The sequence below is a fragment of the Catharus ustulatus genome, chromosome 4 (assembly GCF_009819885.2).
Source record: "Catharus ustulatus isolate bCatUst1 chromosome 4, bCatUst1.pri.v2, whole genome shotgun sequence".
Lineage (NCBI taxonomy): Eukaryota > Metazoa > Chordata > Aves > Passeriformes > Turdidae > Catharus > Catharus ustulatus.
Genome location: NC_046224.1, coordinates 35270831 through 35286458, shown reverse-complemented (window position 1 = coordinate 35286458; position 15628 = coordinate 35270831). Strand labels below are relative to the sequence as shown.

The window sequence follows — 15628 nt, the reverse complement described above, 5'->3', positions numbered from 1 at the left end:
GAACTGCAATATGTGAAACCTATTGCCCCCGCCCTCTAGCTCTGAGAGACAGCTCTAAAGTCTACAGTCATCATGGGACAATAGCAGCAGTCACCCTCTGGAGATTGTGTGCTGGGATTTGGAAGTGAATGCTCTCTCATAAGCCTAAAGAAGATCACAGATAGAAAGATAGGTGTGCATTTCTTGTAATTTGATGCACTCCAGGCTGGTGCATGCTTAGCACATCATCAGCACATCTGCACACACACTGCATCCATTCATTAAAATTTTGTCTGCATCTGACAATCTGCTTCTACCCATTGGTTCAACCATGATGCGAGATGTGTAAATCCTGGGAAAAAACCCAAATTCTTCTTTTTCTCCTAAAAAAAAAAAAAAAGATGCGGATGAAGAGGAAATCTGTAGGTAATCCTACCCTGTTTTCAAACTGCCCTTGTGCAGAGCTGGCCAAATACATTTTGTTATGGTATGCAGGCCATCAAAAAGCATCTTTCTAAGTCCAACTTTTGCAAGTCAGCTTCATTTTCAGTAAATACTTGGAGGACTCAAAGGTTAAAATACATGGTGTTTAGCCTGAGGAAGAAAATCCATGTCCTTCAACTAACCCAAGAGTTCTGATGAATTAAAATAATCTCTCAATGTAATTGAATGCATGGTAACTAAAACCACATTTATTTCTATACAGTTAGATGAACTCATTGTAGTTGGATGTGCCATGCAGTATTTAATATGTTTTAAACAAAAGGCTCCAGGGATGATTCTGTATTTATCTCTATGATAATAATGAGGAACATAATGGCTTATGTGGGTAGAGTAAGGCATATCTCATTTTTTTCACAAGTCTGGGACAAGGCTTAGTCATGTACTGTTCAAGTTGGTGGGGCAGTTGTCTGCAGGATGACTAAATGATCAGACAAACATAAGGTTATAATTTTACCAGACAAAGAATAACACTTCCACACAGACAGATGTTTTCACTGTCTTCTGTTGCAAATATTTTGTGTGAAAAATTCCATTATAGCTTAAAGGCTTTGAAAGATTGTGTAAGCATAGTGGAATTCACTTCTTAACCAGACCTATCATTAAAAATTAACCACACTTGGGAAATTTAAACACCTGTAAGTTCAAAACACTACTTAACTCTAAAATATTATTAAGAAATCATAAGTTAAAATTACTGTTTTAACAGCTGAATTTTAAGTACTTCAGCAAATATTGCCTTTTCATATTTCCTGTTCTTAATTACACATGACTCAATGGTATTTTATTATAAGACTAAACTTTGGTTAGTATTTTTCAATGATAAGCAAAATATGTATGTCCCTCCTGCTATTGAGGCCAACTTTCTATATACTGCTAATTGGATAAATAATAACCTGTTAGAACCCATTTTCCTTTCCCCATTTTTAAAATTACAAATTCAATCTCGTACAAAAATCAAAGCATTATCTTAATACAGTTGCATGTCTTACAGTAAAAAGTCTTTAATCACAGCTACAGAGGATTTTGATGAGCCAGCATAAAACAGATATAATATTTTACTCTGATGTATAGTATTTTATTATCATGAACAATTTATTTGATTCCATTAGGACATATATATGGAGTTCCCTAAGAATGAGACAGTCAGCATCTCATTACCCTTAAATTGGAAGAGAAAAAAGACTGCTGATATTAAAAGTGTACTGAAAGAAAATCTACTCAGCCAGCCCCACCTTAACCTCAGCACTTCAAAATCTTCCTGTTTACTATATATGAAATACAAACATATGACTGGCTATTCTTGCTAACACATCATAAAGCAAAATAAGGCCTCATAAAACTGTTTCTGGGCATGTACATATTTTCTCATGTCTCCATCAGCTTGGGTGTTATTGTTTCACTACAGGTGGTCTTATGTTTTTATGAGACCAAGTGTCCTGGCTTTGGGTGGGATAGAATTAATTTTCTTCCTAGTAGCTAGTACAGTGTTGTGGTTTGGATTCAGGATAACAGTAATATTGGTAACACATTGATTATTTCGTTGTTGCTGAGCAGAACTTACACTAAGTCAGGGACTTTTCAGCTTCTCATTCTTCCCTGCCAGAGAGGATGATGGCACAAAAGGCTGAGAGGGGACACAGGCAGGACAGCTGACCCAAACTGGCCAGAGGGATATTCCAAACCATATGGCATACTGAACAATAAAACTGGGGGGAATTAGCTGGGGGGCAACAGCTGCTGCTCTGGGATGGGATGGGCATCAGTCAGGGGATGTTGAGAAACTGCATTGTGCATTACTTTGTGTATTTATTATTATTATTAATAATAATTTCCCTTCCATTCTCCTAAACTGTCTTTTTCTGAACCCACAAGTTTTACCTATTTTCTGATCATCCCCCTCATCCCTGTGGGCAAGGGAGTGAATGACTGTGTGGGGTTCAGCCGCCTTCCAGGTTAAACCAAAACACACAGAACAACTTAGTTCAAACAGTTTTATATGCACATAAACTAATATAGCAGCTAATGATGATGTGAAATCACTTGGAACTCATAGCCAGGGAAATGGATTTCAATTACAGAGAAAGATTATCAAGCTCATATGAGCTTTGGAAAACAAATCAATTTTAATATAAGAAATAAAAGCAGCCTGGAGTTAGAAAGCAAATTAGAAATATTTTTGAAGGCTTCATTATGATGCAGATATGAAAGAAGTGCTCTGTTTGAATGACCACAAATATATTTCAGAAAAATTGACAAATGCATACAAGAAATTCGTGACCAAGAGATATCTGCTGCCTTTTATCATTATTATATGAAACATGAGAAAAACAGAATGGCTGCACTTAAAGACACAGTTGGTCTTCCATGTGCTGCATTTCAGTTGAAAAGAGCATTCCCTTTGCATTTATTTCATCACTTGCTGAAGTGAACACAAGTCAGGATCACAGCACAGCACTGGTTAATCGTTGCATGTTTCCCTTCACACTCATTAAAAGTAGAAATATAAGTAGGCATTTTTTCATCTTTTTTTGCCTCCCTTATAAAACTAATAGAGAAGCACATGAAAACAGCCTCCAGCTAAAAAAGCTGAAATCTGACAATGGTATAGAGATTAACACCTCCTATTTAAATTAGAAGATGTAATCACAGATTTATGCTGTTTATGTCTTCATGATCATAGAATCATGGAATGGTTTGGGTTGGAAGGGATCTTAAATATCATTTAGTTCCAACCTCCTGATACGTGCAGGGAACCTTCCAGTAGTCCAGGCTGAGCAGAGCAGATCCCCATCCAGCCTGCATCTAAAGATGGCAAGTTCACAGATTCTATGCACAACTGCTGCCAGAGAAGAGGCAGAGTAATCCTTGGAGAAAAGATTTTCTTCCTGATATCTAGACCTACTCTCAGCTCAAGGCCATTCCCCCTTGTCCTATCACTGCGTACCCTTGTCAAAGGTCCCTCTCCATCTCTCTACTAGATCCCCTTCAGATACTGGAAGGCTGCTCTAAAGTCTCCCCAGAGTTTTCACTTCTCCAGACTAAACAGCCCCAACTCTCAGAGCCTGTCTTCATAGCAGAGGTGCCCCAGCCCAGTGATCCACTCATGGGCTCTCCTCTGAACCCATTCAACAGTCACCAATTTTCTTTTGCTGAGGACCCCAGAGCTGGACATGGTACTCAAGGCAGGGTCTCAGCTTTGCAGAGGGAGAAAATCACCTCCTTCAGCCCGCTCCCCACACTGCTTCTGATGCAGCCCAGGGCATGGTTGGCTTTCTGTGCTGTGAGCACACACTGCTGGCTGCCATGTTGAGTTTTTTGTCCACAAACACCCCTAAGTCCTCACCAGGGCTGTTTTCAGGCCATTCTCTGCCCAGCCTGTATTTGTGATTGGGATTGCCCTGACACAGGTGCAGGACCTTGCACTTGGCATTGCTGAACTTCCTGAGGTTCACAGAGGCCACCTCTCAAGCCTGTCAAGGTCCCTCTGGACGGCATCCCTTCCCTCCAGCATGTCAATGGCACCACACAGCTCGGTGTTGTCAGCAAACTTGCTGAGGGTGCACACAATTCCTCTGTCCTTGCCAACAGCAAAGATGTCCTGTGTAAGGGATTTTGAACTCCAGAGTCCAAAGTTACACAAGCTGAATATTCAAAATCCCTGAATAGAGACACAGGCCAGCTGAGCCCATTTTGAGTGGACACATGAATGAATTCAGCTGTTCTTCGCTAACTTCAGTAAACAGCAATGTAAATCAAACAGCACTCCAGATACACCTCGGTGTCCTCACTTGGGTTGATGACTTCTGCCCTTTTGTTTGGCATTCATGCTTTTTTTTGATGTCTGCTTTTGTTTCCAGCACCGAAACCTTCTGCCTGTTTTATTACAGAAACTATGATATCTTCAGTTTGCAATGTCAGTGATCTCTGTAGTACTTAGAGACAAGGCATATAATAAATCAAAACTAAAATCACAATTGAGAATAGATAAATATTTATAGATGGTTATGAAAATAAACATGTATTTGCTAACAAGAATTGTATCTTCCTACTACTCAATAGTGCCTTCATAAAACATCCAGATGACTTAAACCTGTATAACACAAACAAAAGTATTTTTCAGTGACCAAATAAAAAAAAATCTTTTTCTACTACATCACTTCGGCAAAGTAATTCCAAAGCTTGACTTATCAAAGGCAAAATCAGGATCTTATCAGCCAAGAAGGGAACTATTTTTATTCATCTGACATTGGAAGGAAGAAAGCGTCTCTTAGTTCTTAAGTTGTATTGACATAAAGGAGTTGATCCAGGCTCTACATTTATATATTTGGTAAAAAAAGCAAAAATGCTATTGCAAAATTTCAGACAAAACTAAAATCACTACAAAGTTGTGACAAAAAAAACATCTGAGAAAAAGAGACAGGAGAAATACACCAAAAGGGGAACATGCTTTAGAGTGATGACTTTAAAAGAATAAAGCAATTCAATATACATCTGTGTAAAGGTAACAGAGGTAATTCAGCAGATTTCTACAGAGCAGCAAAGGTTATCAGACAGTGTCAGGAAACTTCTGTAAGACACACAATGGGAAACAAGTGCTATTAGTTACAGAGATTTTTCTCAAGGTGTTAATGTAACTCACTTAGGATCTGGCTGTCATCTGACACTAGAATAGATCGGTGATATCCGAGAGTTAGAACATCATGGAACTGGAATTAAGAAATTAAGCTACAGAGACACTCATTTAATTTACTTGGTTGAAACAGACCCTTTACAAATGCTGTCCTGTTTTTGACACTCATGAATATGAGCAGTCCAGATTTGGGATGTGGAAATGCCAGCAAATCCTCTCAGCTATCCTCTTGGCAGTCCACTTCCATAGTGGCATATTGTTCCTCTGCTGTCCTTCAATTGCCTGACTAAAAGTGGTTGCTTGTCAAAGCAACCTGACATCCATGGAAATTTAAGACCAAAACAAACCAATCTAATTCTTGAATATTTTTTTCCTGTGGTCAATCCAGAAAAGGTTTTTTTATGTACAGGAGGAGCAAATCAAGCTTCTCTGTCATAAAAAGCAGTATTATTTAAAAAAAATATTAGCGCAGTAACTTGCAGCTCTGTAGTAGGATAGAAAACCCCGGACAGAAATAATGAAAAATGGCAATAAAGTACTTTATAAAGTGCAGGGCAAGAAATTTATCAGAAATGAAGCAGAAAATGTTAATTGAAAGACTATTTTTTTTGTATTTGTCTATATGGAAATGCTCTTGGATTTCATTAAAATGCCACTTTTACTAACTATTTTCTTACCTAGACAATACACTTTAAAGAGCTTTAGAACAATTAATTACTTACTTTCTGGATACTTGTATCCTCAGTAAGGTACCTGAGCCTCAGATCAGACCTCTCTCTCAACAGTATAACAGTCATAGCATGCTTATTAAGGAGACCTTGTGTTTCCAAGCAATCACTTTAGAAGCTTCACTAAAAGAAAAGAATGTGCAAGAAGACTTGGTAAGATTAGTGTGCACAAGCAATGCCATGCATTAGGTATGCAGCAGAAGAAAACCAATTTGCACATGAGACAAAATTGTGACAACAATGCAAATACATCGTCCATTTACTGTCCTTGTGTACTCACTGCATGTCTGACTGGTAATCACATACACCACAGGTCTTGAAACTCCAGTGGTGTGACCCAAGATCTCTTGTGAAACAGCAGCAGACAACTGTGTCTGCATATGAGGCTAAATAATGGCAAAGGTTGGTTTTCATCCCTGTGAACTTTTCACCCAAATATTTCTCTAGTTAAAAAGGGATTTTTGTCACATATCAATCTTAAAAATATTTGAAAGCTTCGGGACACTAAACACCCAGGTAAAAAGGAATGAATTAAATGTAAAGCCTGGTACATACCCTTCTGCCCTCCACGCAGCGCTGGAGCTCGGGCTTGGCCAGCACAGAGTATCGACAGCCATGGGGCTGCCAGGTTATTTCTCTCCAGTCACAGGTCCTGTTGTCAGAGCAACTGAGGCAAGGGACAATCCATTGCCCTGGAAAACAGCAATGAATGTCAGCAACTCCTCTGTGCTCTTCTGAGCACTTTATTACACAAGAAGCAAGATATTTTTGAGTATTTTACCCATGTATGAATAAAAAGACCTCATAAGGGAGTTTCCCCTAAATTAAATGCCCTCCAACCCTTTGGAGAGACTATTTTCTTTCATTGTGTTATGCCCTTTTCAATTAGCTAGGTTTGGAGTTTTCTCCTTTCCCTGAAAGAGCTGTGAATGCTCAAATTTGACAGCGATTTGTGGGTTCATTTCTCAGTCCATGTTGTCTTTCTTGTAGCAGCTTGTCCTTTCTCAACAGAAGGGATATGAGAAAGAGAAAATGGGTGAGGAGGTTGAATGCAAAAGAAAATATTCACATTCAGACATGTCTGAAGATTAATTCTCATCTACAATGAAATATCTAAAGGTTAGGTTGAGAGCAATTGATATAAAAATGAAGCAAGATTAAGACTTTACTTCCAAAACACTAATTTTCTTTTAGTTTGTGAGAATTCAGAGGACTGTCCCAGACTACACAAATACATTTCAGAAGATGACAGTAAGGTTAAATGAATAGCATATGTGATTTATTATAGCCTGATCTTATTTACAAAAAAGATTTTGAAGATTAGGAGCACAACATGTCATTACTAAAAATCGGTGCGTTTTAGTAATCCCTTATCTATGGTTAAATGGTTCTGTTATTTTGATTTTCTAAAATTATTCCTTTCCAAAATCCTACTGGAAGCTTGAAGGATTTAATTTCTGAAGTAAGACAGAAAACTTTTGAGCTGCCTTTGTACTCAAGTGAACAAAAGAAACACTTTTTCTAGCTCTCATAAGTACACAGTGCTGACAGTATCTCCCAGTGCCTATGTAACTGCCAACAAAACCTACTTCTGCTCTTATTAAAGGCACTTCACAAAGAAGAGTGCACAGGCCGAAGTCCTTGTGTCAATGCTATTGGGCCTTTCTACCACAGATGAGTTTCTCACCACAGCCCAGAAAACAGCCCCAAAGTGAAATGCTTGGAGATGAGACCTGGAGATCAGGTCTGTCCCCACCACTGCTACCAGGCAGCAGCTCAGCAGCCAGCTGTGTCTGATGGATTGCTGCTGCACAGCAAGCCACAGCAGAAAAACCAAGGCTGCTTATTGACATTTCACCTGGCCATGGGCTGAGAGGGAGGCTGAGTGAAGAAACCCTGAAGGATCCCAGTGGCCTTGGGAGAGTCAGCTGCTACCTCAGGAACAAGGGAATTTCCAGGGACACAGCCTGTGCTTGCACTTAGGCGAAAGTCCAACCGACTATGTTTTGGCAAGTAGCAGGGTGAGTCATCTTAGCAGATAAAGAAGTCCTTCTAAATAAAATCATCAAGAATTTTTTTGCATGGGAGCCCACATGGGTATATCTAAGGGACAAACTCATCCCACAGCGCCACAACCATGCAGTACCAGTTTCTGTGTACCCTGCACAGCTGCCCCTATTTTCTGCCCTGTGCAGAACATACTCACACCACCCTCAGATGGACTTGTAGATGACTTGGAGAAAATTATAGCAGACTGAACCTAAACAAAACCCTAGGTATTGGCTTTGAGCACACTGTGGTTCAGTGAGCATAACCCAGCTTCCCCTGCTCCCATGGGTGTGGGTGCCTCGTGGAGGTTGTGCTGGGCAAGTTCACATCATGGAAGGAGGGAAGGAGGGAAGGAAGGAAGGAAGGACACTTGGGAACATGGTGGGAGTGTGCAAGCAGGAAGATAGAGATACCCCATGTTTCCTGCTCAGAGGTGTTTCAAACTTGCATTTTCTGCATCCTAATCATGCAGCTGTTAGGGGAAATATTCCCCACTCAATTAAGGACCACTTGAAAGTTCAAAATTCATTAGGACAGGAAAATAGCATGCTTGTAACCTGGTGATTTTTGTGTGAAAAAAGAGATGCTGAACTTCGGTCCCTGAAAGAGATTCTATGCAGAATTTTTATCAAAGGGTTAAATTGATTTTTTTTATCTGAAGTTACAAAATGGATAATCAGTTTCTGGAGCAGGGAGTTCTCTTCCAAATGAATACCCTCCTCAGCTGGGACACCAGAGGCTGAATTTAGACAATTTCTCTTATTGCAGCCTTCCAGTGCTGGTTGTTATGAGTCCCTTATTCATGCTGACCCTCCCTTGGCTTTGAGGTCCCTGGTTCCAGGCTGTGGTCTCCCAGCCACCGCTGGGGCCAGGAATACTTTGACCCTCCAAGATTTATATTGCCACTTGTGGATCTTGCTGCTGGCTCCCACTTTGCAATCCATGACTAAATGGTCATTCCCAGCTTTACAGCAGTCTCATGAGGAGACTGAAAAGTGCTAAGTCTCCAATAGGTGCCATGCAAAGACCTTTTATCGTTTTGTACCTTTTGAATAACAGAGCAGGGACAGAATGGTCAGTTGGTTTGAAGTCAGACTGAGACCCTGCCACTGCTGTAGAGGTCTTAATAAAATTATCTGAGAGATGTTTCAGGCAGTGACCTATATTTTAAAATTATATGAAAACTCAGGGTTTTTTTTCCTGATGTTGTAATTTTTCTTTCAACCCAAATATATAAAAGTTCTGGCAATGTCTAAAACATATGAGATCCCTCATTTTATGGAATTTTCTTTTAAACATCCCATACTTTTACGAGCTGATTTAGTTTAAGGTAATAAACTAGAAAAGTAGAACTATATAAAATGAATATTGAGGAGCCAAAATATCTGAACAATAAAAATTTAATCTTTGGCAACTGAAAGTGATAAGTAACTTTGAAAAGTTTATTTTAAATAGTTTGGTTTATGTTCAATAGCTCCCTAGATATATTAACAAAAAAAATAGATCAATTTTTGGCATATGCTAAAGGTTAGTGACAAACGTAAAAAGATCTGAGAACACGGTGATAAATTCACATTTTTAGGAAGCACTAGCATTTGTTGCTAACAGAATAATGCCTGGTTTTATATTTACATAGATTTTTTATGATGCATGTAAATTTATGCATTTTAAATCAAACTATTACGAACTTTTCCTGTTGCAATTTCCCAACACTTGGTCAATGCATTCTTAACCTTCAAAAATAGGACTGTGTTACAAGATAAAATTAATCTCATAAAAAAGAAGACAACAGCAAAAAAAAAATTGAAAAAAATATTAGTTTGGAAAATAGGCTTATATTCTATAGCAATTTAAAGTTGCTGTTTCCTCACTTATTAGTTTAGCAGCACATAATTCAGCACCATTTCAATCAGGCAACATTTTGTGGTGCTTCAGGCAAAAGCATTAACATCGGCTCTACCAGGCAAGGGCAAGTTTACCAACAATTAAGTGAACGAGATCAAGAGAGACACACTGTTAGTTTCTTCTCAAATTAAAAATTGGCATAATCAAACTTTCATGAAAACTTGTAAGTAGGAGGTTTCCACAGGAAGAGTGAAAGCTGGATTTTTGGCTCATTAGTTATCAGTTGCACACATAAATCTTCTGCATAAGATATGAGATTAAATATTGCCAGTACTCCCTAAAACTATTCTCATAAAATGGCATGAAAAGAAATATACTTTCAAAATAATTAGTTAGGACTGTTTACTTTCCATTTAAAAAAAATCAGCCTAAAATTGAAAGCTTTAACCAATAATGGCTGTACACTTGATAGCTTTGCTTTTTCTTTCAGTCTCTTCTTTAATTTATTCTTTTACATTGTTATAGCCACAATTAAACATATTTTGCTTTCAAATATAAAATCGGGGTTTTTCTACAGTTCCAAACAATGATCCATATAAAGAAAAAATACTATTGTAGCTTGATAATTCAAAATAGAAATATTTACCCTATACTGATATTAATTTGATTTATGACTAGTTTACTACTGCATTTGGTGTTTATCTGGTACCCTAAGATCTTTTTCTTTGTGAAAAGGTTATGGAAATATTTTTCTTTTTGTTCTAGTTGTATTTATGAAAAAACAAAAGTAAAAACTAATTTTAAAGGGACATTATTTGCTCCAGAATAAATAGCCTTAGGCCTAGGGACTTATGTCCAAAGTGAGATTTACTCCTTGTAATCAAAGAACACATTCATTTTGTTGGATATCAATTTATGTCTCTGCTGGACCCAAATCCAGACAGCTGTTGAATGCAGAGAGAGGTCATAAAGAATTATTTTACACTGGATACCATTGTAGGAAGAATGGAAAGTGAGATATAATTAAAACATATGCATCACAGCAACAGAAAATTAGAAGTGAATCTGTGATATCTTACATACCAGATTTTGTTATTGCTACAAATCACATTTCTACAGACTACAGTAACCTGATTCACCTGCAGAAATTTAGCATAAGTTGGGTTCTCATGGTCTCTTTCAGTTGTCTTTCTCTCCTTCCCTCTGAGAAGCCAAACACACAGTTAATGTTTGCTGACTGCTGTACTATCAGTAATGCAATAATATTGAACAAAGAGTTAATTTTGATATGATAGCCTGATTCAAACCAATGTGAATTAAAGGAGAACTTCTGAAAGAAGAAGATTTTTTTTGGCAGAAAAATCATAATTTAATTCCATGATGTAAATATGAAGGAAACTTCCTCTGTTGTATATTCCAATTTGAATTTTTTGATTATAAGAGGGACAGAGAGAGAGAGAGAGAGAGAGAGAAATTGAGTAAATTAAGTATTTATTTGGTAACTTGTTGAACTTCCTCTAAAGAATAGTGCCATGGTGACTAGCAGAAGAGGAAGTCACTTCTGTCTTTGGCTGGACCCTGAATTACTGTCTCTGCTCTACATCAAAGGATCAGAAATGAGTAATGAAATCCTGGTTGTACTGAGCTATAAAGCAGCCTTCTAAATTTCACCATTAATTTCAGAAGATGTAAGGTTACATCTTTATCTGTGCTACTCCACCTCAGCCTCTGTACAAGGCACAAGGACAGTGTATGACACCTACTTCTGCAGAATTATTGAGATGCCTTCTGATGGGAAATGGCATTGCTTGGCTTCTCTGAAAATTTAACTTATTTAAGAAATATTACTACTTTAGCAGGGAATTTGCCATTTACCATTCTTTACTGCCAGGATTGGTATATCATTTTGGTGCTACAAATTTGGAATTATTTTCCACACAAAGCCATGCTTTCAAGTTCCAGTTGGAAGCTGACACACATTAAAACTATACAGACACTAGTTGCCAGGAACTGCAAACCCCTGTCCTAGGCTCATGAGACACCTTTTGGCAATATTCACTTTATAAGCACAAATTATTCTTCCCTGTTTAATATACTTGTCCTTTGAGTATACGTCTTCTGAAGATTGTTTGAACTTTGCGTATATTATTCACAATAAGGATGTAAAATATACCACATCCGTCATACATTACTTAGCTAGATTCAGTATCCAAAAGGAGTATGTTGTATATCAGGAGAAAGACACAGTCTGCCCGAGAAAGGATTCAGTAGATTTGGTTTGGGCTTTCTAGTTTTGAACTTTATGTCCTGATATTGTTACACAGGATGATACACTTGTGTGGTTAAAATACACTGCTAGGAACAACAGTGTCTCTTTTGTGCATTTCCTCCACATAAGACAAATTTATTGTTTGCCTCTGTTTCACATGAAGTGATGCATTCAGGCAGTTCCCACATTCATGATACTTTTTATTGATTATTCAAGGAGTTTGTGCAAATTTACTGCTGTGAGAGGCTGCTCCTGTTTATGGTAAAATAAAGAAAACAGTTGTGTCAGTAGACCACAGAGGACTGTTGGTTTTTTTTTCATTTCTCTAATAAAGGATGGAACAAAATTACTTACTGTCTCATACAACAACTTAAACATGAACAGCAACTTAAATATGAACAAGACCCCATACCTGAGTAAAGTACACTTGAAAAAATCTTCATGAAAGTGTTACTTTCACATGAGTACCTCCTTGACAAAATCTGTTCTAATCTGAATTCTAACTAAACCAAAGGCATGTCTTAATTGTATTGGTTATCATATAATGTTTGATTTGTCCATCTTGTGTTTTAGGGTATAAATATACCTAAAATTAAAAATTAGTTTTGTGTTTGTAATATAGCAGTGGAGATATAAAACTCAAATTGATTGAATGTTGTGTTCCTTTGCTAAAGTTAATTTTTATTTTGAGTAGAAAATCCCTTCTATGTAAGATAAAGCATTTTTATTTTAAGTGGTTTTGAAGGAATATTTAAATGCATTTTAAACACATGGCAATAACAGATGCAGTGGTGGATCACTGATTAGAAAATTACTAAACAAAAAATTCTCACATAAACAAATTAATCTGATTTTAAAAATCAGTAACTGTTACAAGTGATAAGTTCAATTTATTGTGCATAGGTTAGTTCATGCCTGTAGCAATGAGTTAATACTGTTTCTACTTTTTCTTTGATGAGGTGCATGACTTAATTTTCAGAAAAAAAGGGGGATAAAGTACAAACCTTTTGTGTCTCCAGCTTCACAGGTCTTAAGCACTGTCTGGGAAATTGCTGAGAGGTATTCATGAGAGAGAGGCTGCAAGCCACAGGATTCTTCTGGGCGAATTTTGGAACCACAGTCCTGAATTAAAATAGAATCTGTGAAAATTACATCACTGTGCCCATCCATATCACCTTGAAATCCTCTTCAAGAGTAAAAAAGTTATTTGGGGTGATTCCACGATTAGTTCATCCTTAGTTCTTCAATATATAGTTTAATATGAAATTTAGAATCCTTTTTCCATGCAAAGGTTTTGCAATAAATTATCCCCATCCACATTAAACATACCAGATAATACATTTGCTAAAGATTTATTAAGGTAAATATACATACTGTTCATGTAACATCATGTGGTCTCTACATATTGTATAATTTCTACCTATTTGCCCTTAGGAATTTTGTATGCCTATTTATAGTCACATGGGATCCATTTCTGTGATGAAATGCCCCAAATTAGCTTCAGGAGATACAGGTGCTTAAAGGAAAAAAAAAATCTATTTTCTAAAATGATACTAAAATTAATTTCATAACTGTTACATAATCACTGTTACCATTAAATGATGCTATATTTCTGATGCTGTGCCTAAATTGCACCGATGAGCAAAAGACAATTAAGTCCTAATGGAGTCAGTGTGCTGACAGCTATTAAAAGATGTGCCACTGATATGGAGAGCAATATGAACATATCTTGGAATTTTGTAAATACTGGTGGTTCTTGATTATCCAATCAAAAGGCAAAATGAAATAGTTGTCTCACAATTATGATGACCTCATTAAAGTCCATGGTGGTGAAAAAAATAAAAAAAAATAATCTTCCCACTGACTTCAAAGGTTTACAGTAATATCTGTGTATAAATATGCAACAAAACAGTGGTTATGGGTTGTCCTTTTCTCTGCTTAATCTCTCTCTAACTAGGGAAAGCTGTTATGACAAAATGAATGGGACAGTATTAAACTGTGCTTTGGAGTCTCGGGTCTGGACATGCTGTTCAGCTATTTTACAATATAACTTCAACGAACATTAACATCAGAAAGTTCCTACCTTGCAGTAAAATAATTTGCACAGGACTTCACAAGAGAGGCCCAAATTCCTGAATGTGCTGCCATTGCCCTCAACACAGTACCATAAAATAACTGGGATTTTCTCATTCATTCTACCCAGGGTATGTGTTTAAGGAAACAAAATTTTATTGTAATTAAATTTCTTGGGCAAAATCATTAACAACAATTTTGTGTGGCTTGTTTTTCACTAATTACAACCAACATGCAGGGAACTGTGTAACTGATTCCCTTTGTTGTCTTTTCAAAGTAAAGGACGTTGCTTGCATTTAATTTGTAATTCACATCTAAACTGTCATGTCATGAGAGATTGTGAATCCCTGAATAAGACTTATTTGTTTCATTTTTACCTGTGTACCAATCCTTTGCCATCGCTGACATATTTAATATAATATGCAAAATGAATCTATGGCAGCTACAGATTTACTTCAGCTCCATAAATGTATGGCACACTGAGGGTTTTTCTAAATGCATGTATATTTTCTATTGTTTTCTTCAGGTGCTGTGGTGACATGACATCCTTCTTGCCTTGCCCAAAGATGAAACATTTTGTGATCTTAAGTATGTTTACAAAAGATCATTCATTGCAAAGATGAGAGCCAGATATGTAAACTTCAATGATACTTGTTGCTCTGTGTCTGTTCTTCCTGCAAACCTTCATTTTTAGAAGGGAGACATAACAAAAAGATTGGTGTGGCTTTTTGCTAGTAAACTTTCTTTTATCTTTATGGAAGATTTTCTGGATACTAGCAAATAAAAGAGGAACAAAGCTTTCTTCTGTACATCTACATAGCTTTTAATCAACATCAGTTGATACTTAGAGAGTGAAAATTTCTGGAGCCCATCTACTATGGGAAATGATAATTTCCTTGACTCTTTCAGATCACACTGTAGTGAACCTGATTCTACATAATGCTTTAGTTTTTCAGAGATGAAACAGATTTTCAAGCCTGTTACTGAGTTTTCTCAATTATTACCTTCAAAATATTTGGGGCTATTAGTTCATGACATTTCATTTATTTATAGTCCGGGTGCCTAATTTCATAAGAATTTTGTTTGTTTAGTTCACCTTTCAACATCCACACTATATTTCTTCTCAAATTATAAACTTATGTATATACATATACATACATAGTTTTACTCAGGCATACATAAATGATAAAAAAAAATTTAAAAATCATAACCAGTTTTAAAATTTCACAGGTGAATACAGAGATGGAACAAAGCATTATGAAGCTGACCAACACTCATGCAGTTGATGTCATGGGATGAAGCTGTACAGCAAAGACCATTGTAGATGCAGTGATGCTTCAGATTAAGGAATCTGACTTAACTATTAATGGATTTTTAGTTGCTGTTGTGCCTTTTTCACCACCTCCACCTTAATGAAAAATTATTACTCTGAAACTACAGCAAGAGGAAAGAAGGTAAGAAGCCCTTGACTTTCCTGGGACAAGTCATACCAATAGGGAAAAAATATCCATCTGTGTTCATTTTAACAGTTGGTGCTCTAGCAGTGACAAA

General features: G+C 37.0%; 1 protein-coding gene across 1 annotated transcript in view; it reads right to left on the bottom strand.

The window, feature by feature from the left end:
- The window catches only part of CPED1 (cadherin like and PC-esterase domain containing 1), a 146761-nt gene that overhangs the window by 12683 nt on the left and 118450 nt on the right, over nt 1–15628 (bottom strand). The window contains exons 17-18 of the mRNA XM_033059148.1: nt 13009–13126; nt 6397–6533 (exon numbers count right to left, since the gene is read on the bottom strand). Coding sequence (XP_032915039.1) covers nt 6397–6533; nt 13009–13126 — 255 coding nt within the window. The remainder of the gene's footprint in view (nt 1–6396; nt 6534–13008; nt 13127–15628) is intronic.